The 27,038-nt window shown below is 26.8% G+C and overlaps 2 protein-coding genes across 2 annotated transcripts in view; one reads left to right on the forward strand and one right to left on the reverse strand.

The window, feature by feature from the left end:
* Positions 1-12,408: 12,408 nt before the first annotated feature.
* On the reverse strand, positions 12,409-19,652 carry LOC111619058 (cytochrome P450 3A2-like). Its single transcript, XM_023360704.1, has 11 exons — positions 19,258-19,652; positions 18,593-18,674; positions 18,441-18,493; positions 18,252-18,348; positions 15,116-15,232; positions 14,495-14,583; positions 14,275-14,420; positions 13,958-14,070; positions 13,764-13,866; positions 12,871-13,028; positions 12,409-12,789 (listed from the first exon to the last, which is right to left on the reverse strand). The coding sequence occupies exons 1-11, from the start codon at positions 19,317-19,319 to the stop codon at positions 12,697-12,699; spliced, it is 1,113 nt and encodes a 370-aa protein (XP_023216472.1). The 5' UTR covers positions 19,320-19,652; the 3' UTR covers positions 12,409-12,696.
* LOC111619041 (alpha-(1,3)-fucosyltransferase fut-6-like) overlaps positions 19,470-27,038 on the forward strand; it is a 21,514-nt gene continuing 13,945 nt past the window's right edge. Inside the window, exon 1 of the mRNA XM_023360680.1 lies at positions 19,470-19,535. Within this exon, the coding sequence (XP_023216448.1) occupies positions 19,470-19,535 (66 nt within the window). The remainder of the gene's footprint in view (positions 19,536-27,038) is intronic.

Consider the following 27,038-nt stretch of genomic DNA (forward strand, 5'->3'; position numbering starts at 1 on the left):
TATAAATAAATAATAAACAATATCTTTCATTACAAAGTTTCTTGTTGCTCATTTTAATTATTTTTAGCGGTTATTTAATTTTAAAAAAGAAAAAAATTTAAATTTTCTAACAAAAAACATATTATAAAACAGAAAAATATTCGATACGTCTCGATAAAATACACAGAGGGTGGTCCAAAAGTGAGTTAACCATTGAAAACCTATAATTTATAAGAGAAAAAACAGTTTTAAATCTAGTAGTGATGACAACGACAGTGAAGACGATGATGATGATGATGATGATGATAGAGGCAGCAATGACGAAATGATAATAAATGACGACGGTAATGTGAGTTGTTGATGATGAAGATGACGATAGAGATAATAATGATGAAATTATCATAATAAAGATGATGTAGATGAATGATATTAATTCTATAACTGTTTTTAAACGTAATATAATGCACTATAGGTATATACATATAAATTAACGATAAATATTTTCAATAATTGATTAAAGGCGTGCTAAATGTCAAACAAGAATTATGTGAAGTGTTTCAGTCGAAGGATTCAAAATAAATCTTTTTTTTTTTTTATTTTATTTATTCGATGATTTCGAAAAAATCTGGAAAGCTTTTTAAGAATTTTATGGCTCGGAAACTGTCAAGGAAGTTATGTGTAGTGTTGAAGTGGACCGTGTTAAAGGATGACGTTTTATGGAATGAAAAATGGCAAAAACCGTAGAGTAGAAGAAAGCAAATTTATGAATAGCAAATGGAAATGTTACAAGGCAATCAAACGTGACGAAGCATATGGAATCAAAGAGTGAAAGTGGACTTAAATAAGTATATAAAGAGAATAAAAAAAAAACGTGAGAATAAATTCGATAAACACGGAGTTTGTATAAGTTGTGTGTATTTAATCGTACTTACACGTGTATATTTATGATTTTAAGATAATATATATACGAATAAATGTATATAAATTTATTGTTAAGTGAAATAAAGATTCATTAAGTTTCCTTTCATAAGAGAATTTATATAGGAAGCAATTATATACAGTGCGATCGTAAAGTCCCTCCGCAGTGTGACAATGTTCCTGGAAGCGCCCCTTTCGTTTCCCTCTCTACTGCGGAGGTACTTTACGATCGCACTGTATACCTTTAAATATTCATAAAGACTAAAGCATTGTATAAAAATAAAATATAATTAAAGAGAAATAATAATAATAGAATATACAAAAGTAATGATTTAAAGTGAATAAAAATTATTTTATATCAGTTGAATTTTTTTATTTATTTTCATTACATATAACTTCTCTCGTTGTATTTGTATATTCAAATACTGTATTGGCGTACACCTCAATTTTTACATAACTGTAAAATTTGATACAATTGCATCTCGCACTTCGAACGTTCCAGAGTTCGAAGGATAAATTCGAGAGAAATTCATCCAGAGTTCGAACGATGCTTCAAAGTTCGAAAAAGAAAAACATTTAAGTGAAATACAAAAGTATATAGGGGGCATGTGGTATGGGAGAATAGGGAAGGAGAACCACTAATTACCAATCAACCTCTACTCCGAATGATAAATATAAAAATACGCTCCAAGTTCGATTTACAATATTCCTCTGTATTAGATAGACATAGATTAATTGAAAATAATTTCAGAAATCTTTTAATTATTTTAATCGTGACTTATAAATATATAAAATATTAAATTAAATTAATGCATTTCATAAAACTCGCCATCACCAATAAAACTTATCGTATATCTTTCTTTCAATTACTCATGCATCTTACATGACATGAATCCATAAATCCATACGAATGAGATGCCTCATTTAACGGTACATTTATTAAATCAAATCTTATTAACCCATGTAGATTTGATAATATTAATTATCAATAAATCAAAATGTAGATTGACTTTTACTCTTAGCTGAAGAAGTAATTCTAAGCAAAGAATCTCATGAAGATAACGGAGAGTGAAATTGCATAAGGGAATGATGAAAAATCTCACTTGAAACTTTAATTATTAATAAAGAAAATTAAATAGGATTTCACAAAATTTTAACTTATTAAAGTTAAAATTAGGGCTTAGTAAAAGATATGAAAGTTCTCTAATTGCTATCCTTTAAAGTAATGTTTTCCAAACTTTCCGGACTACCGCTCCCTTTTAACGTCCATATTTCTTAATGTATTTTATTTGTTTCGAAATGAATTTTTGTCTTCCTTGACTTTCCACACCCCTATTACCCCTTGGCTNCTAGAACGGATTAATTGCATTTGCATTAATTTCTATGGGAAAAATTGCTTCAGTTAACGAACAGTTCAGTTAACGAACGGAGTCGTGGAACGGATTAAGTTCGTTAACCGGGGTTCCACTGTATTTTATTTGTTTCGAAATGAATTTTTGTCTTCTTTGACTTTCCACACCCCTATTACCCCTTGGCTTTCGGCATAAGGCTCACCAGTGTCCGAGTAGATGAAACCACTGAATCTGGTGAATTCGCGAGCTGGACACCTAATTTTCCAAGTAGCACCTAAATAGGGTCCAGTTTCTCATAGAAAATCCTCCCAGGTGCATCCTTCTGCCATAAACAAATAAACCAAATCAAAACCTTCGCGTGTCCTCTTGAGTTTTCTACCATCCTCAAAGGGCATTAGCGCCCACTTTAGGAATCACTTCTTTAAAACATTTTGCTACGAAACATAAAGATTTAATTATGATTCTTTTTCTCTCACTTAATTATTTTAGGCAAAGTTTAAATAAACAGAATATCTCAGAATAATTTAATTTAAATATTTTTACGCAAACTTTTAACTTTACGAAATTTTTCGAAGACAGATTTATAATACGATGTTACGATTTTAACCTTTAAACATTCTTATATGTTTTTTTTAAGTAAAAATCTATTTCTCATCGTCTATTTAATGAAATAACATAAAGATTGCAGTTAATGTTACTTCACAACAACATGATACATTAGAAATGAAATTTTTGGGTCTTTTTACTATGAATTGGGCAAGTTCCCGTACAGACACTCTAAGATTAGTAAGCAATCTTCTTATTTTGCAATCGGTCTCAGTTCATTGTTTCCTTCTACGTCATTTTCGAGAAATTTACCATTATCATCGAATTACATAAATTCAGGATGCTGACGTGTGGGATGCGGATTATAATTTACAAGGCATTGAGAAATCCAGAAGGTTCAGATGACTTGAATCCTCGTGTTTTTGTAGTGTTTAGGAAGGAAGTAGAGCGTTATAGCTTTATGGGGACCCGGGCAAATTTGAATTAGAGGGCCTCGTGTACAGTGTTGGCTTCAAATATTTTTCTTCGGGAGAATTTTTGGGTAATCTCCAGCATTCTTGTTCAACGCTCTTGAAAAATGGTCGCTGTTTACAGGTTCCGGAGTTGGTTTACAGGTTTCAAAATTAATAAAAGAAGGAACCATTCTGTTTTATGTCGTATTTTACTCATTTGTATTTTTGGAATAAGTCAAATTTGCTTTTAAAATGGCAGGAAAGTTTATATGCTTTCCCTGCACATTGACAATAGAATGTATAAATAATACAGATTAAATATAAATGATAATAATTCATCGATATGCTAACGTTAAAAGGGAATTTCAGGAAATTTTCTATTATAAAAATAAAGTTATTTTTTAGTAGTAATATAGACTAATTAATTTACTTATTGTTCAATATTGAAATCATGTTTTTCGCATTGAGTCGCGCCGCATTCAGTATATAATGGAAGATGCTCCATGGTGTTGATTCGTATCTTTACTTTAAAAAAAAAAATAATAATAATAATACAGTAATAAAATAAAATTTATAGTCAAATCTAACCTTTAACACTGACCATTTTTAAAAGGAAACTTTTTCACTCTTGAATAAAAATGCACACAGAAATAACCTCCAAAGTACGGCTACTTCCGGACAACGACCACTTTTACGTTTCTGTCAATGGCCGTCGTTCACAGGTGTAACTGAAATTGTTAAATACTTTATCTTAGATTCAATAGAGATTAATGGAAGATTGAAGGTTAAAAGTATCGATTTGAAATGTCTTTTTTTTAATTCGACTTTGCACATAAATTAATAATAAATAATATTCCTTTCGTGATAAAGTAGCATTTACAAGTCTTGATAAATATTAACCTTATTTTATTCGTTGAAGTACTTTTTTCCTTTCCCAAATAGAAACAATGTCTAATAATTTCTTTCTAAATCAATTGACTTTAATTCGTTAAACTTGATAAAGTATTTTTAAAAAATACACGCTGCCAAAAAGTCAGTTAACCATTATGAAGTCTTAATTATTCAAATATTTCGTTACTTACATTATAAATAACTTTATAATGGTCTAATATTTGGGTCTGCAAAAAATATAATCATCCGTCCGTCTGTCTGCCTTTTCTTAATCTCAAGAACGGAGGGAGATACATAAAAATCAAGAGCATATATGGAAAGCTTGGGGGGGTATGAGACCCCATTTACTATATATAAATATCTAATGCAAACTGAAAGTCAGGTTATTTCAATTCAAAACTTTTCCTAATTCCAATTATTTTATTGTGACATCGTTAGAATGACTGGATGCAATTTTTAATTTATTTAAATTAAAATATATGCTCTCCACCTTAAAATAGTAGCATATTTTCCCTGTAAATCATACTTTTCCTGTTAGGAACACACTATTAATGCGATTTATATAATGATTTAGCATAGAGAATTTTGAATATGGTTGCTTGAATTTCGTATTATTTTGATTGTTTTCAATTCCAAATCCATATAAATTTACTATAATATTGAATTATGCTTGTTAATTTATGTTATTACGTTATAAAAATAAAATTCTTTAATACAACTGTACAATAAAAGAACGTATAGTATTTTGTTGGATTGGATTGGTGGTGTTAAGCAACAATAGTTGACTAGAAGAGTATACAGAAAGGAAATAGTAAGCTTTACGAAAGTTTTTACTACCTGAGGTATTCGGCTTTATTCGGGAAAATCCCAAAAAATGATGTGCAGTGCTCCCTGAGTACCCCCTAAATCTCATCCCCGTTAGGCAACGCAACGCACAGGCGATCTACCTTCAAGAAGACGTCTCGTAGGTGATAGTTAATTAATTAATTAATGAGAAACTGGCCCCTATTTAGGTGTTAGACACGTTAAAAATCACAGAAAACACAAGGTTAGATCATTGGCGAGAAGAAAACCCGCAACCATTGTTTAGAGGTTTTAAACTAGAAAAAAAAAGTTTATTTTAACCGTTAAAAAACTGGTTTCCTTCAACGTAGTTAAGTGTACATTAAATGAATAAAGTGTAGTGTTTCTGTCAGGACGTCAAAAACTAGTGGCACTAACCGATAATTGACACTAAATTGGGTTGACACTAGCAGAGGATAAGCATATATATTAAATAATTTTGAATGAAGTTAGAGTTTTATATTAATATTTAAATGTATTATAAGAAAGGTTTTAGTTCCAAGCTTGATATACTTGCTTAGATACTGTATAATGAGGGGGGACATCTTATAACCTCCCTTATCTACGGCTCTGTTTCAACATTGAACCATAAAGACTCAGTATAAGTTAGATTATTCCTTTTAATTAAAATATATACATATTAAATGATAGGTTAATATGAAAAGGTTTATCTAAATTATTTTAATATTTGTAGAATGAGTAGCAAATATCTTAATTATATTATTTGGATGTAACAAAGATAAGAGAAAGTACGTGTATGAAAAAAAAATGAAACTGTTATAATATAAAAACAATAACTAGGTTAAGGACTTTGAATATTAATATTCTGAATATTTCTCTACCATTTCTCTATTTTTTGATCGATGCCTAAGGGAAGAGCGTGATGATAATGGCATAAAAGCATCAGTAAATGTACCCTTTAACACAAGAAAGAAAAAAAGAAAAAATAAAATCTAAATTATCGATAAAAATATTTAAATTAATAAATTAAAATATCAGTTAATCATTTTTTTAACACTTAAAATAAAAAAATAATAATTATAATTAATTAATTATATTTAAGTTATAGCAATTTAGTTCTATCCTTGATCTCTAAACATAATTATTCTAGAATAATGAGCATGAATTCATTGCTCAAAATAGTTTTGATTAATGATTTTATTCAATGTTTTTTTTTTCTATATTATTAATTATAAATTTTATTAATAAATTAAATTATACATTTTAAAATTACTTTCAAAATTATTCTGAAATCAAATAATAATAATAATAAATTAACAGCATAATAAAACCTGTTTAAAACGGAAACCTGTCAACAGGGAAAAATATTCGGTATCGTTCTATTCCGGTTTACGCAGGTTTTATCGTAATAAACAGTTAAATAGTTTTATTATTATTATTATTATTATTTAAAAAATGTTCTTAAATACAATTAAACTTCTTATAACGTTGAAACCTCTCAACAACGGCCATTTTTTAATGTTTACATCGCTGTCCGTTGTTTAGAGGTTTGTCTGTATTTATATTATTATTATTATTTTAAATATAATTTCTTTTCGCAACAACAGATGGCGATCATAAACTTATTTAACTCATTATAAACCCTTATATAATGTTTCCAGTAATATAAACTGCAAATTTCCTATAAAAAAATGGATAAATATTAAACAAAATTAATATATTTTGGCACGTATTAAAGCTTGTTTTTTTAGGAGTTTTAAAATTAACATAAAATACTGAGTTTTGGATCCCTTTCTCTTTGGGGTCCAAGGTAAGGGGCCTCTTCTATACTTCTCTTATCTCAATCTACTTGCATAAGTATAGGTTAATCTGTTTGCTAGAGACCTCCGAAGTGTCAGCCGATTTATCTGGGAAGTTCATAAATTCCGGGTGAATCGTTTTGGGAACATAAATTACTGGGGGTTGTTATGGGTCGTTTGGGAGTCGATAAATTGTTAAGGAGTTATATGGGGTCGTTTAGGAGCTGGTAAATTATTAAGGGGGTCGTCTAGGTGTCGATAAATTGTTCAGGATCATTTAGGGTAGTTTTGAATCAATAAATTGTTGGGGGTTGTTTGGGTTAATTAATTAAATATCATCTTATAAAATGCTCTAAAAGTCTTTTTTTTTTCTTTCAATTAAGCCCATTCGGCAGCCCTGTAACAAGAGGAGATCCAAAGGGAAATCAGCCACAAATAGAAAATTTGAGCCACTCGTATTCATTGTTCTAAATGACTAAATTCTGTTTTTTTTATTTATTTATTTATCTGAAAGAATATAAACATTATAAGAAGATGAACATCTTAGGCACGCCACTAATTAAAATCTAAGACATTTCATCATCTCAGAGGATGAAAATCATCCTGTTAAATCATCCTCTCAAAATCCTCTCTTATCTGAAAGGATGGTGTGTATAAGTAGCATGTCTAAGATGGTTGCATAAAGTAGCATGCCAAAGAAGATAATGTAACAGGATGATTTTCATCCTCTTAAGATTGCCACTTATACACCATCTTTTCAGATAAGAGATGATTCTGAGAGGATGATGTAAAAGGTGCAATAACAATGACGAAAAATTAAGAATAGTTTAAAGTAGTGTTTATTTACAAATAAATTCTTTTAGTTTAAATTTTATTTTCTAAATCCTCTGAGGATTTAACACTATATAAATATGCCACATATTTAAGCAATTTCTTCTTTTAAATCCGTCATACTTTCTTAATACACAGCACATACTAAAATACTTTACGTAGCATTTAATTCAGCAAAAATTCCTTTTTTTTCAAAAGAGTAAAATAATCAAAATACTTTAGTTTACTAAACGATAAGTTCAGTGACTTTTCTAGATATTTCAATGTAATTTCGTGTGTAAAGTTTATTTAAATTACAAGTATTTATGAAATTTGCAAATTTTCAGAATGTTACAAAAGTGTAAGTAATTAACTTTCTTATAAGAAATCATATTTATAGAAATATAATAATTACAGTAAAATCTATTTAAGCTAAAGGCAAGGAAAAGTGCCTTTTCCTTTTATACACGTTCATTTTTAGACATGTTTTTTTTTTTTTTTATTGTACTTGCTACAGTTTTCTTTCGTATGTAACGTGAAATATATTGTATTTTTTATTGATTTAAATTATTTTATTTAATTAAAAATAAAATAAAATAAAATAAAATAGTTACAAAACACAGAAATTTAAGAAAGGTATGCTCGTTGTTTACGTAACAATAAGAACGAGTGACGTAATTGCATTTTATACTGTAACAGATTAAATCATCAGTCTTCAATTAATTATGGTCATTTATTTACGAATTATATAAGGGAGATCGGGGCAAGATCGGCATGTTAAGCTTTACTTAAATTTTGTGTAATAAATACTGCTGTAAACTGAAAAAAAAGCTTTGCATATTGTCTACTGGAATGTTGCCTTACTATAGAACTGGTTAAAATCAGTTTGGAAATAAAAATAATTAAAATAATTACAACTTTACAAGAAGAGAGAAATTGACGAAGTTGCCCCGGGTATAGGGGCAAGATCGGCAACTTCTCTCTTTTTGTAAAGTTGTAATTATTTTAATTATTTTTATTAAAGTTGCCCCTGGTATAGGGGCAACAGTAATGGGGCAAGATAGGCACGTATATAAAATTATGTTATTAACAATGTATAAGTTGGAATTCACTATTAAAACAAAGAAATACAAATCCAACACCCATTTAATATTATTACAACGAAATGCAAGTTCAAAGACATATATACATGAATAACAAATGCAAACATGTTTTCATTTATCATCTGTTTGATTTTTATCCTTTGCTTCTAATGTGGCTTTATGTTGCCGATCTTACCCCGCTAGTCATGATTTCGAAACATTAAGTACAACCCTGAGAACAGAATGCCAAGCCACGATCTGGCCACGTGAATAAGTTGAAGTTACATCCTTCTAACAGGAAAAGTAACTTTCGTTATCATGGAATTATAACAAAACCTGCCAATTCAATATAAATGGAAAAAAAATATTATATGGAATTGAACGAAAATGAAAATTTGCTTGATAATTCAACTACGCTTGTTGGAGAACAATAAAAACACTACACTCAACAAGCCACCAATAAAACTCAACTGCCTAACCTATAACCAAAGTCTCCTTTTAATTTGTTTTTTAAAAAAAGCGCTTGACAAACTTGCCCCGCATGCCGAAGTTGCCCCGATCTCCCCTATATATATTTTTTAATTTATAAATTTTAATTACTTATTATTTAGAAATATTATATGATAAAATAACACGTGGGCGATATGCCAAAGGGGGGAATGAAAGTTTCTTATAGAAAATCTTCCCTAAACTAGCCCCCTTTTAGGTGTTAATTAAACACGTGAGGAAAACCTGGAAAACTCCACGTGTTCGGGTGTGAACCAGCGACCAATTACAAGTGTTTAGTGTGGTTTTATCCGTACGATTTACTGATTTAAACACAGTATAACTCGTCTAAAACGGAAACCTGCTAAAACCACGCGATTCCGGCTTATACAGGTTACGCAGTATAGTATATAGAATACTGGCTTAACTGTTAAAGTATTTAAATTTAAAAAATAAGAGTATATTTTAATTTATAAAAAATAACTAATTTTATTATCTTTTCTTTTCATTTTTTTTAATTATTTAACCATTATTTATCATAGAACATGGAATAATCACGTCGTAACGATACATTTAATGTTATTTACATTGATAACAACTTTGTGCATTTTAATGATATATATGAACACTTTGATATAAAAATATATTAAGTAGATGCGTACATATATATATATATATATATATATATATAACTTTATAATACTATTAATGTAATGAACGTCTGTAAATCACAGATTTTGAGATTCTTTGGTACTATTCAGGATATCGTCTTCAACGCAATCCAATGTATTTCCTGGCAGTGAAGAAATCGTTTAACATTATAAAATATTGTTTGATTATTCCCTAAAATTAACTTTTAGGTAAATATTGTTTGGTTTTAGCAATCCATACTCCGCTCTTAATTCAACTGGAACCTGAAATTAAAGGATATTTATTAATAAATATTAAATATATAAGTTAAAATATGCATATATGTTTGCTAGGTAGAGGGTTCTGTACCGTTCAATGTATCATAAATGTATCAAACTTGCCATGAATACCCTTTAATACTGTAGAAAAAATACTGTGGGAGATCCCTCATAGTATTTTTATACCCTCAACGACCCTTAAAGACCCCTAAAAATCGTTGTATATGTTAAATCTGACCCTGTAAATACAGTACTAAAAGTGCAAATTGTATGATGTGTGTACGTTTTAGAATCTTTGTTTCAATTTTGAATTCAAATTTAAATTATTTAAAATATTTTTTTAGTGTTTCTAATAATTTTAATTAATTCTACGTGCTTAAAAATATTGTAAATGACATTTCTTTTATTAAAAATTATAAAAGAAACATATTAAATCTTCGAACATCCATAGGTAAGTATGGAAGTTCGAAGCAAAAAAAGTATGGATTTTTGAAGAAAAATTGAATGTTCTAACAGATAAAATATCAAATTTAGTAGCCATTTTATATGTTTTATAATTTTATTACATAAAAATTTATTATAAATTGTTTAAAATGAAGATATCTTTGTATATTATAGCATCTTTGAAAGTACGAACTTATCAATTCTCTTGATAAACATGTAAAAAATTGATTTAATGTTGAGATTATTTAACACGACCAATGGCAAATGTTAGATGATAAACATTTATTTAAATCGATTGTAAATTAATTTTAACAAATTCAAAAATCCACTCGAAAAGTTATAAACTTTTCGATGATGTTTAAAGGATCAAGTACGAATCAATTTATTTCTAGGTCGAATTACTCTTATGATAATTGAAATATCATTCAATTTGAAGGAAGTTCAACATACAATTTTCCTCCCTTTCTTAACTAATTGTAAATTTTAATAAGGAAATAAACATTTATTCCTCTTAATTCATCTTACAAAAGCATCTGTCACTATTAACAATTAATTTTAATTATATTTTTCAAGAAATTAATTCGAATTATATATATATATATAATAAAAGATGAGCTCAAATAAAGATTAATTTATTAAAATATTAATTAAAATTTAAATTTTATTTACTTTAGCAGACGTGCATTTAAGGGATTTAATGGTTCGTACATTTTGCAACTCCCAAAATCTTAAAGGTTTGAGAAGATATCCCCTGAAAAAACATAGAAAAAAAATTAACTATATCATACCCTAATTACAGAATATTTAGGTATGTAGTTAAAAAAAGAATATCCGACCACGCACTAAATGTGACTGGGGTAAACGATGCATGTGATCAACAGTGTGCTCTCATAGCCTACTCATACTCAGTACAGGTAGTTTCTGTGTCAAGGCTCAAGACAGTTGCTGAGCACAAGGTCAGAATGAATACAATGGATAATGTTATAACAACAATACCATTACAGACGTAACATATACGTGTATAAGCAGTTAAATTTAAGTAAAATTAAAAAAAAAAATTACACTAAAAAAAATAACCCCACCCCTCTAAACCTTAATTAAACAAACGAGGCTGTTTACCCTCAATTTCATAACGGATGTTTAATTCATTAAAAAAAGTAATAATAATATATATATTTTCTTTAAAAAAATTATTGCTGAATATGCTACTACGTTGCATAATTTTTATTTATTACAATTTTATGAAATCTTAATAAATAAAATTATATAAAAATTACTTGTTTTAGTACATTAAACTTAAGATTTAATTAGAAGATATTTTATTTATTCTTACCTATATATTAACAATGCTAAGAGGATGGTGAAGAACCAGGCCAATATATCGATAGTGTCCATTAATGGTTGCCTGTNATTCCGTTTTATATGAATTCCATGTTGTACGAGTTACTTAGATTTTACAAATACGTGTGCCGGGCTGTGAACGGCTCGCGTATTTGTAAAATCTAAGTGACTCGTACAACACGGAATTCAAATAAAACGGAATTATCAACCGTGTTATAGGGGGGTCGACTGTTGTACTATTGTTTTTATCACCCTTTTATCCCTCAAAAACTCGGGCACACGCAGCTAATAATCTAAAAATTGGTTTAGAATCTATTGAAGTAATCACTTTATATATATTATAGAACGTTATGGTAAAATTTCATGAAATTTTGATGTTAAAATGTAATTATTTTAACGAAACAATCTACAATTTTCATTACACTAATGCTATGTTTATATCATTTATTGTAAATTTGATACAGTGTAATATAAGATATAATTAAATTTTGAATAAATGGATACTAAAATATTAAAATTTATTATGTTTTATTATATAAAACTAAATTCTAATAATATTTTTAAATTATATTCGATGCTAGAATAGACTTTTATATGTATCTATAATACAATTAATATGCAAGTTCCTATAATATTTTTCTCAATAAATTTAGTAAAAATTAAGACATTTTCTGTTAATTTCAGTGGGCCATTTAATGATTTTTATTATTATTTTTTAATAATAATAATAATAATAAAAATCTTGTAACATGTTTCAGTACTAACCTAATAAGGAACCAGTATAGATCCTATATTAAATTACCCATTAAAATTCTTTAAAATAAAAAAATTCTATTGAGTAATTTGTCCTTAAAAGTATTTTTTAAGGATATTTAACACTTAATTTACCTGATAGTTGGAGGATACATTCGAAAAGTTTCAGCAATTACAGCATCCAAATACTTCATTTCGTTGATGGTATCGTAATCGATATTATTCTATAAGATTAAGATATTTTAATTTTTATTATAAATAAAGAAGAAGAAAAAGAAAGAAAAAAAGGAGAGAAAAATGTGTACATTGAGAGGAGCATCCTTGATTTCTTTAAATAATCGATCTTGGATTTCGGGATTAGCTGCCAAACTAAAAATAGCTGTGGCTAATGCTGAATTAGTAGCGTGGTAACCAGCTAGAAAGAATACGCAACACTGTGCAGCCAATTCTTCTTCACTCATGACTATAAAATATATAAATAAATTTATATTAAATTAAGTAATAATAATAATAATAATAAACAGTTAAAAGTCTTCACTAATTAATTTAAACTGGGCCATTTTTTTTCTCGGTAAAAATCATAGAAAATAAGTCAATTTTTATAGTAAAATTACACAATTTTACATTACCGGATGTTATAGGGCCTATATACGAGAGGGGAAGAGTGTTGATAGATCAAAATATGCAAAAAAATTTGGAAAAATGGGGATTTTTCTGTATGTGGGGACGATTCTATTCATCCAATTAAAAGCGTGATAACTCCTGTATCCTTTATCGAAATTTTATGAAATTTTGCAGGAAGATTTGAGTATAAGGGGGGAAAGTTTCCAGAAATTTTCAGGAAAATTAGAATATTGGTTCGGGAGATATAGCTCGCCACTCTTTAATATCCCCCAATTAATCTAAAGACTTAAAGGTAAGGGTAGTAATTATTAAAGGGTAAAAACAATAAAGAATATTGGAAAGTCCAGCAATAACATTGCCAGCTTTTTTTCTAAGAAAAATTAAATTCATGGATTATTTATTATTTCTTTTAGTAAAAAAAAAAAATTAAGTTCTAAGAACATTTTATGCCTCTGTTTACGTAAGAGATGAGTATAAATAGAGGAATTGAAAGAAATTGAACAGGAACATTGAACTAAATTTGGAAAATTCTAGAAAAATTTATTTAATATAAACAATTTTTATTAACACTTACCCATATTTTCGATAATTTTTTCGGGGAATTCTTTACGAAAATTTTCGTTAAAGGTCGCAGATTTTTGAGTATCTTTAACTAGTTTTAAAAAGCTATTTTCCAGCTATTTAAGCAAAAAAAAAATTAATTTATAAATAAAATTTAATTAAAATTTAAAAAAAATAAAATAAAATAATAAAGAAATTATTATTTACATTATTTTTCTCCATTTTTGCTAATAATTTATGTATAAAACCTCGAAAAAACTGAGTAGATTCAGGATTAAATAATGAAATTTTGAATAATTTCATCAGTTGAGGAAATTTTACTGTAATTAAATATTAAAATTTCATTTAAAAAAAAATTAATTATTTTCTATTTTTTAATATAAAATTACATTTAAAAAAAAAAAAAAAANCCTGAGTACCCCCTAAATCTCATCCCCGTTAGGCAACGCAACCCACAGGCGATCTACCTTCAAGAAGACGTCTCGTAGGTGATAGTTAATTAATTAATTAATTAATTAATTTACCTGCTACAAAACTTTTCCAAGTTTCTCCAGTTCTTAAGAGTTCTTTAGCATTCTGAACAAATGGATTTAATGAATCTTTATGAGAATTAATTTTTGTACCGAATACACACCTTGCAATTACGTCGACTGAATAACATTCGAATAATCTAAATATTAAATATTTAATTATTAATATTTAATCACTTAATTATGATAATTAAACAAAAAGAAATATACTAACTTGTATATGTCTATTGTGGCTTTGGTATCAGCTGTTTCACTTAAGTTTTCATTCAATGAAGTTATACAATCGTTTAAAATATTAAACATCTGTAAAGAATTATGTATATATTAGTCACAGAATTAATTATTTATATATTTAACACTCACTTCCTTTCTTTAGCTAATACTCTTATCTAGTCTCTATCCCATTAATAATATACAATACATGTATAACTTTAAACGTTAATAACTTTTTAAGTATATGAGATAGAAGGGCACAGTAAATGGCATATAAAAGCTCAATTTATATAGTTTTTAAATATTAACTCTAATATTTTTTATAAATATATTTTTACTTTTTTTTAGCCGGTTGAAAATGGCGCCGTGGAGAAGAAGAGTTATGAATCGCAGATTTGAAGTTCGTAACAAATGCGAGATGTGGTAAAGCTTTAAGAATTATAGTTTTACGGCATCTCTTAGTAATAAGCAGCGTATAAATATTTAATTTTTAAGCTTTTATACGTCGTTTACAGTATATTTCTATCGTATATGCATCCGAAGTTATTGAAGTTTTAAGTTACATATGTCTTCTATACTTATTCCTATGTAAAATTTAGATGATTATATAATTAAATCTTACTTTTTTCAATTTACTAGATGTAAATGTGTTTGATAAAACGGATCTAACTCTCTTCCAGTCTCTTCCTTCCAACGCAGAAACCATTTTATCCATCACATCATCACCGAATCTAACGTCCTAGAATAAAAGAAAAATAAATAAATTAATTAAATATAATAAATTTTATATATTTTCAATATAAATTTATGTAAAATTTAATAGAAAAATTGAAAATAAATTTAAAAAGTGGACATGTTCCGTTGCTTAAGTTAAGTTTTTCCGGAAGTCTCCTTAATGTTATACACAATAGACAATGAATAAAAGTATCTTAATAGATCTAAACAATTGTATTATATTCAAAAGATTCGGTTACACAATATTTTATTATACTTTTGTTTTTTTAAAAGCTATTTTTGTAGATTTTTTTTATTTTTTTAATGCAAAAATTTCGATAATAATAACTCAATTGAGATGTTAAACAATAATAAAGTATATAACGCGTGTTTAAAACTTAAATAAAATAAATAAATAAATAAAAATGAATTTGTTAATAGATAATATTATTGTTAAAAATTGTTTTATTATTATTTTTTAATGTTATTTTTCCTATTTTCTGTCTTGATATACTACTAAAAATATAACAAATATCACGAATTTAGCTTATAAAATGAATGATGTAATAACAAAATGTAAGCTAAAATGTTTAAAATAAATTAATTTCTTATCTACGAAATTTTTTTTTCCTTATATAAATTAAATTTATTGAATATTTTCTTGAAAATATTTACAATTTTTCATTATCTAAACAGCTTATAATCAATCTGGAGCAGTAGTTCTTAACCTTTTTTTTCTTTTAGCCTCAACCGAATTCTTAAAATATACTCGTGCACCCCCCTAAAATTTTGATTTTTTTCCATATTTAAGGGGTTAGAGTTCAATATTTTGGGGGTTTAAGTCGCTCCTCGCATGTATTAGATACACGTGATGGATGACTTTATCCCCCCTTTAGATACAGCTTAAACGATTAAGAAAGGAAATCATTCCACTCTCATTCATTAATATAAAAACATCTAAATCTAGTTTAAGTGTATAATTACACTTAAATTTTGACATTGGCACATTTTATTGAGATGTCGCAACTCTCAGATAAGAGATTTTTGCACCCTCAGGGGGGGTTCGTGAACCCCAGGTTATGAAGAACTGATCTAGAGCTTTTGAATTAATAATATTCATAATAATGTTTCAACGTATAAAAATCAATTATACAACTTATAAATTTTAGTATAAAATATATAATTTTTTATATAAATATCTAAATTAAGTAAACATAATTAAAACTCGTCGAGATTTATCACATTTTATCAATTATATAACGATAAATAAAGATAAAAGTCCATAGTTAAATGTGTTTAATTTAAGTTAAAATATAAATTATTTTAATTAATTTTTTTTATTATTTAAATAATTTATAAATAGAAGAAATTAATTAATTTTTTAATATAATTATTACACAGCTTAACATTAATTTGGTAAGTTTAAATAAGCAGAATCATTAGATGATACGAAGAAAAGTAACCAGTTTTCTAGTTATAAATTAAAAAGTATCATTACTTTAACATTTATAATAATAATATAAGTAAGTTAAAGATGATTTTTAAGGTATAAAAACATTAAAATTATTTTTTTAAACCTAATTAAGAGGTGCATAATAATTGTTTATCATCAGCGTTGTGATGTTTAACATTATTTAAACATTAACAATGAAAAATTGTTAATGTTTTTCCCCCTATTTGCTATCTGAACAACCTTGTTTCCTTATCGTTTATCAGTTATAAAACAAAATTTCACACAACTAATGATAAGTATATTAATTAACATGAATATTGTANTATTTTCTTGAAAATATTTACAATTTTTCATTATCTAAACAGCTTATAATCAATCTGGAGCAGTAGTTCTTAACCTTTTTTTTCTTTTAGCCTCAACCGAATTCTTAAAATATACTCGTGCACCCCCCTAAAATTTTGATTTTTTTCCATATTTAAGGGGTTAGAGTTCAATATTTTGGGGGTTTAAGTCGCTCCTCGCGTGTATTAGATACACGTGATGGATGACTTTATCCCCCCTTTAGATACAGCTTAAACGATTAAGAAAGGAAATCATTCCACTCTCATTCATTAATATAAAAACATCTAAATCTAGTTTAAGTGTATAATTACACTTAAATTTTGACATTGGCACATTTTATTGAGATGTCGCAACTCTCAGATAAGAGATTTTTGCACCCTCAGGGGGGGTTCGTGAACCCCAGGTTATGAAGAACTGATCTAGAGCTTTTGAATTAATAATATTCATAATAATGTTTCAACGTATAAAAATCAATTATACAACTTATAAATTTTAGTATAAAATATATAATTTTTTATATAAATATCTAAATTAAGTAAACATAATTAAAACTCGTCGAGATTTATCACATTTTATCAATTATATAACGATAAATAAAGATAAAAGTCCATAGTTAAATGTGTTTAATTTAAGTTAAAATATAAATTATTTTAATTAATTTTTTTTATTATTTAAATAATTTATAAATAGAAGAAATTAATTAATTTTTTAATATAATTATTACACAGCTTAACATTAATTTGGTAAGTTTAAATAAGCAGAATCATTAGATGATACGAAGAAAAGTAACCAGTTTTCTAGTTATAAATTAAAAAGTATCATTACTTTAACATTTATAATAATAATATAAGTAAGTTAAAGATGATTTTTAAGGTATAAAAACATTAAAATTATTTTTTTAAACCTAATTAAGAGGTGCATAATAATTGTTTATCATCAGCGTTGTGATGTTTAACATTATTTAAACATTAACAATGAAAAATTGTTAATGTTTTTCCCCCTATTTGCTATCTGAACAACCTTGTTTCCTTATCGTTTATCAGTTATAAAACAAAATTTCACACAACTAATGATAAGTATATTAATTAACATGAATATTGTAGTAAGGACATTTCGAAATATTTAATCTGCAATAAAGATTTAGTAATGTAGTTATAAAGATTTCGAAATATTAAAAAAAAAATTAATATTTAAAGAGGAAAAATATAATATTTTCTTTTATTTTAAAGGACTGACAAGCAATACGTACTCTTCTATTTGGAAAAACAAAAAAATCTTTGACCAAAATTTGCTTCAGTATATCTGGGTCAGCGACCGTTAATACAGGTATCTGACCATCATAACGTCTGAAAAATAAACAATTTTAACGTTATAAATTATAAAATTTATAAATATATTTTTAATATATTTATTATATAAATTAATCAAAAAAACACACCCATAAATTCTCCCAACTTGGAGATAATTCTGTAATTCAGCTTCGTGTAAAAACTATAGAAGAAGAAGGAAAAAAATATATATATAATAAAAGATGAGCTCAAATAAAGATTAATTTATTAAAATATTAATTAAAATTTAAATTTTATTTACTTTAGCAGACGTGCATTTAAGGGATTTAATGGTTCGTACATTTTGCAACTCCCAAAATCTTAAAGGTTTGAGAAGATATCCCCTGAAAAAACATAGAAAAAAAATTAACTATATCATACCCTAATTACAGAATATTTAGGTATGTAGTTAAAAAAAGAATATCCGACCACGCACTAAATGTGACTGGGGTAAACGATGCATGTGATCAACAGTGTGCTCTCATAGCCTACTCATACTCAGTACAGGTAGTTTCTGTGTCAAGGCTCAAGACAGTTGCTGAGCACAAGGTCAGAATGAATACAATGGATAATGTTATAACAACAATACCATTACAGACGTAACATATACGTGTATAAGCAGTTAAATTTAAGTAAAATTAAAAAAAAAAAATTACACTAAAAAAAATAACCCCACCCCTCTAAACCTTAATTAAACAAACGAGGCTGTTTACCCTCAATTTCATAACGGATGTTTAATTCATTAAAAAAAGTAATAATAATATATATATTTTCTTTAAAAAAATTATTGCTGAATATGCTACTACGTTGCATAATTTTTATTTATTACAATTTTATGAAATCTTAATAAATAAAATTATATAAAAATTACTTGTTTTAGTACATTAAACTTAAGATTTAATTAGAAGATATTTTATTTATTCTTACCTATATATTAACAATGCTAAGAGGATGGTGAAGAACCAGGCCAATATATCGATAGTGTCCATTAATGGTTGCCTGTTGATGTTAAAATGGTTTCGGAAGCTAGAATCCTCAGTTTATATAGATCTGGCCAGTGCGTTAACCTGAAGGTCTCTGTGTCATTCACACCTAGTTTTCTCTGTTTCCAATTTATTGATAAGGGTAGCTGGAAAAAGATGGAAACCATCCAAGTACAAACGAACCAACCACGCTGTAGAGCAGGTGGAGCTATCGAAGGTCTAGTATCCCATTTGCTTGATTGTGAAAACTAGCTACGTTCAAGGTCAGATTCTGTCAGTCTGCATTTGACATCATTTGGAAATCGTACAGAATAGTAAATAGCCCACCTTCCGGTAACCGAAATACTACAGATCTAGCTGGAAACTATACAAGAATTGGTGCAGGAATCAATTATATATACATGTGTCTGTGTGTGTGTTTTAAAGATGCTCTCGCTCTCTTCCAAAATGGTGCATTGTTAAGCTTAATATCTTGTCTTTTTTTTAAAGGTTTTAAGGCTCGCTGTAAACATAATTTAGTAAAAAATAAAATTGTTTACGTGTGATGGTACTTCATTTAAGAGGATGCGACTAGTTTATTTTTCTATGTGAGAAACTATGCAATCAGCAAAACCCTATCCTTTTTTGTAGGGGTGTTTTTGTAAGAAGAAGAAAAAAAAACTCCAGGATTTAGGAGACTCGAATTAAATTATTTCAAGTAATTACTCAATATTTTTGTGAAATATTTATTTAGAAAAGCAATTTATTCTTACATTTTTATTGTATGTCATCTAGCTAATAGTTTTTTTCCTGTCCTCTCTTGTGATTATCTAAGGATGACTCTGGAATATAGGTCGATGACATTAATGGTGACATGAAAGTACACTAATCCCGGATCCATACTAGAATAAATATATACAAATTAATCAAAGTTTCAAAACATTATAAATTAATTACTAGTTAAAATGAAATTGGAGATAATTAAAGATAAATCTTGGAAAAACAAGAGGAGTCCTCCTTTAATAAATGTCTATATTTGGGAACGATTGTTTTGAATTATTGTTTTTTTTCATCTTCTTCTTCTTCTTCGTCTTCTTCTATTCTTTTAATTTATTAGTTTAAATGGATAAAAAAGATTCGAAAATATATTACATAGTTAAAAACTGGAACACGACTCATGCGCGGAAATCAACAGAAGAAAAAAAAAAAAAAGTCTTTTTAATGATCTCTTGTGAAGCGATCCTGTCGATGTGGTCTGTTTAATGATAATCTAATTTTATTCCAGACGTTTTTAATTCCGTTTTATCCTAAAATATGAAAATTTTCGTGTCTTCTGATCATTTTAGTAACATTTCCCTAAAAGTTTCCCTAAAATTGGTGTTACCTTTTGAGGGAAATTTGAAGGAAAAAAATAGACTAGACCTACTGAAAATACGTCGTATTTTTTACGGGTTTATTAAGGTCTAAAATTCCATTTTATTTTTAAGGAACAAATTAATTAAAATTAGAAAAAATAAAAAATTTTAGAGAAAATTTAAAATTTCCCTAAAATTTAGGAATATTTTAGGGAAATTTCAAAAAGTAATAATAATAATAATTACGTCTACTGTCGTCATTTATGAGTCTCTCTTGTTAAAATATAATTACATTTTTAAGAAATTAATTAATTAAAATTAGGGAAAAACCAATTTTAAGTGAAATTTTAAAATTTCCCTAAAATCAGTGTAATTTTTAGGGAATTAAAAAAAAATAAAAACACTATACCTAACTGTCGTCATTTATATTTATATTTTGTTAATATTAATAAGGGAATAAGTTAATTAGAATTAATTTTCCCTAAAATTGAGTTCAATCTTTAGGAAAGTTTTCAGGAAAGAACAAACTAGACCTAATGTAAAATTGTCGTCATTTATGAGTGTATTTTTTTTAATGGATTTCATTTTAGGGAATAAATTAATTAAAATTAGGGAAATTTTCAAATTTATTAGGGAATTTTTAGGGAAATTTTAAAATATGCTAGATTGTACTGTGAAAGTATTGTCATTTATGAGTATATTTTAGTAAGTTGTAATACTACTTTAGGGAATAAATAAAATAAAATTAAAGTTTTATTTATTATCGTTTACATAATTTTCATAATTTAAATGCATATTGAAATCTATAAATATTATTTATTTTTTTAAATAAATAAATATGAGGAAACTGAAATTCTGAAAACCAAAACTAATGTAAAAAAAAATAAAAAAAAANACATTATAAATTAATTACTAGTTAAAATGAAATTGGAGATAATTAAAGATAAATCTTGGAAAAACAAGAGGAGTCCTCCTTTAATAAATGTCTATATTTGGGAACGATTGTTTGAATTATTGTTTTTTTTCATCTTCTTCTTCTTCTTCGTCTTCTTCTATTCTTTTAATTTATTAGTTTAAATGGATAAAAAAGATTCGAAAATATATTACATAGTTAAAAACTGGAACACGACTCATGCGCGGAAATCAACAGAAGGAAAAAAAAAAAAAGTCTTTTTAATGATCTCTTGTGAAGCGATCCTGTCGATGTGGTCTGTTTAATGATAATCTAATTTTATTCCAGACGTTTTTAATTCCGTTTTATCCTAAAATATGAAAATTTTCGTGTCTTCTGATCATTTTAGTAACATTTCCCTAAAAGTTTCCCTAAAATTGGTGTTACCTTTTGAGGGAAATTTGAAGGAAAAAAATAGACTAGACCTACTGAAAATACGTCGTATTTTTTACGGGTTTATTAAGGTCTAAAATTCCATTTTATTTTTAAGGAACAAATTAATTAAAATTAGAAAAAATAAAAAATTTTAGAGAAAATTTAAAATTTCCCTAAAATTTAGGAATATTTTAGGGAAATTTCAAAAAGTAATAATAATAATAATTACGTCTACTGTCGTCATTTATGAGTCTCTCTTGTTAAAATATAATTACATTTTTAAGAAATTAATTAATTAAAATTAGGGAAAAACCAATTTTAAGTGAAATTTTAAAATTTCCCTAAAATCAGTGTAATTTTTAGGGAATTAAAAAAAAATAAAAACACTATACCTAACTGTCGTCATTTATATTTATATTTTGTTAATATTAATAAGGGAATAAATTAATTAGAATTAATTTTCCCTAAAATTGAGTTCAATCTTTAGGAAAGTTTTCAGGAAAGAACAAACTAGACCTAATGTAAAATTGTCGTCATTTATGAGTGTATTTTTTTTAATGGATTTCATTTTAGGGAATAAATTAATTAAAATTAGGGAAATTTTCAAATTTATTAGGGAATTTTTAGGGAAATTTTAAAATATGCTAGATTGTACTGTGAAAGTATTGTCATTTATGAGTATATTTTAGTAAGTTGTAATACTACTTTAGGGAATAAATAAAATAAAATTAAAGTTTTATTTATTATCGTTTACATAATTTTCATAATTTAAATGCATATTGAAATCTATAAATATTATTTATTTTTTTAAATAAATAAATATGAGGAAACTGAAATTCTGAAAACCAAAACTAATGTAAAAAAAAAATAAAATAAAATAAAGTAATAAAATTTAAAATTATAATGTTTAATTTATGTTTTACTTAATTTTGAGTTAATTCTTCATATTAATAATAATAAAATAATGTTTATTTAGTGTTTTTGTAACAGCGCCTCCAGCCTTTCGCGTCGCGTCGCGCTTCGAGCGTAAATAATATTAATAAATAATTCATTAAATTAGCATTAAACCTTTTAAATTCTGTTACTATTTGAAAGATATATGTATTTAAATTACATAAAGAGTCGTAAATAAATTAAAATATTTTATTTGGGCAAGATATATTTAAATTTTATACTAGCGAACGACGCGACGCGATGCGATCATTCGCGCGAGCGCTACAGTATATATATATTTTTTTATTACCATTTTAACGTATAAAATAAACACATATTCATATTTTAGCAGTTATATTAGATAAGAATAATCATCATTAAGCTGCATAAACGGAAATGTTTTTCTAATTATTTAATTAACAAATCATAGGAAATTGTTTTTTTTTTCCTCACTACATTGAAAACAATTTACCTAGTGTCAGCAGAATTGCCAGATTGTAGTTTCATTTAATCTGACGTCATTTGCAACTGCAACGGGTACGTCAGCTTCGCAAACCACTCCTTCCGTGACAGGTGAAGGTTAGTGAGTGTGTATGAAAAAACTGCCAGCCATTCAATCCTCTGTTGAACCTTTTTCCCCCCTTCTCTTGTTATTCTATCCAAATATCGGAAGTGAACTAGGGTTGAAGGACGTTCTCGCTTTTTTTTTTTGTTGTTTTACTTTTGTAAAATATACAGGAAACGAAAGTTACAAACCAAAATTAAGCAACTGAACATTACATGACAAAAAAAAGGGAGGAAATGAGACTCAAATTTGTGGGGATTTTTCAGTATTTTTATGGGGAATCGATAGGGTAAATAGGATTCGAATGTAGGGATTTTTCAGTAGTTTATGGAAAATTGGAAGGAAAAAGTGGATTCGAGTGTAGGGATTTTTCAGTAGTTTATGGAAAATTGAAAGGGAAAAAGTGGACCGAGTGTAGGGATTTTTCGGTAGTAAATCGAAGAGAAAAAATAAGATTCGAGTGTAGGGATTTTTCAGTAGTTTATGGAAAATTGGAAGGAAAAAGTGGATTCGAGTGTAGGGATTTTTCAGTAGTTTAAAGGGAAAAAGTGGACCGAGTGTAGGGATTTTTCGGTAGTAAATCGAAGAGAAAAAATAAGATTCGAGTGTAGGGATTTTTCAGTAGTTTATGGATAATCGAAAGGGAAAATGGATCCGAATGCGGGGATTTTTCAGTAGTTTTTTTAAAGCGAAGGAAAATGGAATTAAAATGTAGAAATTGTTCACAATTTATGAAAAATCGAGAGCAAAAGCCGCTTAGGGACTTATACTAAAATAAATATTCTATAATTATGTTTATAATTTTAATCATTTAAAATTATTGACCTAATTATTATAGTGATCTAAATCGAAATAATAAAATACGTTAATCATTTTTTTCTTTTTAATTTTAATTTTCGATGTTTAAGCAAAACATTGAAATGTTTTAACATCGAAATGTTTTAACATCAATTTTATCAAATAGTGAAAACTAACAAACGATCCTAGTTTATCAGTAGGATTATATTTATATCTTTATTGTTACAACCACGGATTAAAAATAATGAAACAAACAGAAAAATGGTGTGACATCTTATCCTCGTAAGCTTATTTGATGGAAGTGTTTCACAAGTAAACGGGGACACAATTTTTAGCGCTGCTGAAGGACGTTCGTTCACCCCAGAACTCCCGCCATCTAATAGCGGAATTCGGAAGCTGTAAATTGACGTAAGCGAATTTGCGTTACGTCACGTGACGTAACAATTGCTTAAATCCTTTCATCCTTTCTAGTGGAAAGTAAATCGACCTTTTGTCACTCTTCCGAGGTTTAATGTTGCAGCAAAGCAAATTTGTGTAATTTTCTTTTTTTTTCCTCAACGTTTTTCGAATGTAAACAAATCCGGGTGTTGCACTTAATGTTACAGAACTTATTTAAATAAATAAAAAGTGTAATAAATAAGGAAAAATGTGAGAATAAACAGTATAAAACGTGCGTAGGGTTTGTATAAACAATATAAAACACTCGTAATGTTTTCGTAGTTAATTAAAAGTGTGAGAGACATTGAGCCATATACTTATAGGGGCCTCACGTGTCTTGAAGAGGCCCTACATTTATTTTTCGCACGGGTACAAAATTTTGGAGAGATTCTTGATTGTATTTTAGAATATATTTTGACTCGCTCTCGAGTTAATTAAGTGGAAAATTATTTTTAAAAAAATATAATCCTTATCGCCTCACTTCATCACTTAGTAACACTAATAAATGTTTTCAAGAGCGTAACGAAACCAGGCAAACTAAATATCCGTAATGTTTATCACATTAAATTTTATAAATGTTTAGTTTTAAATAGATAAAAGTTAGAATAAATTGAAAATTATGGCATGATTTTAAGTTAAATTTATAAAATTTCGCTACAAAATAACGCGTTAAGGGAATATATAATGAAAATTTTCAAGTACTGGAATGTGTCTAAGTCCTTTATAAACCTGTCAAATAATTAATTAGAGACCTTCAACACTTAATCAATTATTTATAACGCTCAGTTTCGAGTCGACTTTGTGTTTAAATAATTGAAGAGATAAAAGATTAGTGTAGAAAATTCTTTCATCGCTATTATCGCCTTAATAAAGATAACTAGCCTATATTATATTATGTAAACACAGAAAACAGGTGTAATTAATTAAATTTATATGACTTAAATTACACAAAAAAATGCCGAATAATGTGTAAAATATATACAATAATGTAAATGAATATATCTTATATAAATTAACAGAAGAATGTTTTCATCTTACACTGTAAATATTGACTTAGAATCATACTTTGTTCTAATTTCCAAGAAGAAAAACATGTAAATATTAATATGATGTTACTTTCGGATTTATTTAGTTAATTATGCAATTTTCTACGGTTTTAAAGTAACGGTATTTAATAACTAATCAAAATATATTTAATTAAAAGGATAGAAATATCGTTAACCTTCCGCCATGTTGAGAAATCGCGCGCCGTCGCTCTTTCAATCGCGCGTGAAATTGTGATATTATTTTTAAATATGTTTTTACTTCGCTTTTATGAATAAATAAAATAATATTACAAATATCTATAATAAATTTTATTTTAGAATAAATTAAGAATAAAATAAATTAATTTAAATTTTTAATGCATATGCTGTCCTTGACAAGGATCCATCTCGCGCTTATATAAACTATAATTCTAATCTATTTTCTCGTTTTAAAATACATATAAAAATAATTTTAAAATAACGTATAAAACGAATAAATTAGACTATTAATTCCTTAAATATTTGCATATATTTTTACATTAAAAAAATTAGAACATAAGTAAATTTTTAACGCGGTGTTTGCGACATAATATGCTTATGTTATATATTTATTTAACAATTAAAGGTCGTTGAACGGTTATAAAACGAATCATAAATAAGATCTAAATACTTAGATTTGTAAATTTAATTCTTACATTAATAATTTATATATATATATATATAAGTATTAATATTTCTAGTGTCGCGCATCTCATCGCTTCTTGTCGCGCCCAAAAAATATAAACTAATTTAAATTACTAAAAATTTTTATAAATTTTTAACTAAAATAAAAATAATTCGAATAGTTTTATTTATAAATTTAATTATTATATTAATAATTCGTATTTTATTTCTTTTAATTACAAACATTTCGAACGATTCGCTTCGCGTCGCGTCGCGTTACGTCGCGTCGCGCCGCGCCCAAGTAGGAATTAATTTAAAATATTTTATATTCGTACTAATAACCATTAAAATTAAGATTTTTTCATATAATTAAAGATACATTTACCTGATTTTTAAGCAAAGAAAGTTTAAAAAACGAGTAAAATTGCGATTATTTTAAAATAACTGTTTTTTAGGGAAAAAACACACCTGAATCTTATTTTAAAAAAAGAAGAAATTTCTCAATCTTTCCAGCTTTATATACAATTTTTAAATCAACATAACTACGCCCTCTCAAGTTTTTTTTTTAAATTCAAAAATTTTAATTTGAAATTTAAATTTTAAAAAATTTAATTAGTGTATAATTAGTAATTATAAATTTCT

This window comes from Centruroides sculpturatus, unplaced genomic scaffold, assembly GCF_000671375.1.
Source record: "Centruroides sculpturatus isolate CEXI.00-Female unplaced genomic scaffold, Cexi_2.0 scaffold97, whole genome shotgun sequence".
NCBI lineage: Eukaryota > Metazoa > Arthropoda > Arachnida > Scorpiones > Buthidae > Centruroides > Centruroides sculpturatus.

Coding starts and splice junctions, on each gene's coding strand:
- LOC111619058 (XM_023360704.1), bottom strand. CDS start 19,319: ATGGACACTATCGATATATTGGCCTGGTTCTTCACCATCCTCTTAGCA. Junction 18,494..18,592: donor TTAAATGCACGTCTGCTAAA/GTAAATAAAATT, acceptor CTTCTTCTATAG/TTTTTACACGAAGCTGAATT. Junction 13,867..13,957: donor CAAAAATGGAGAAAAATAAT/GTAAATAATAAT, acceptor TTGCTTAAATAG/CTGGAAAATAGCTTTTTAAA.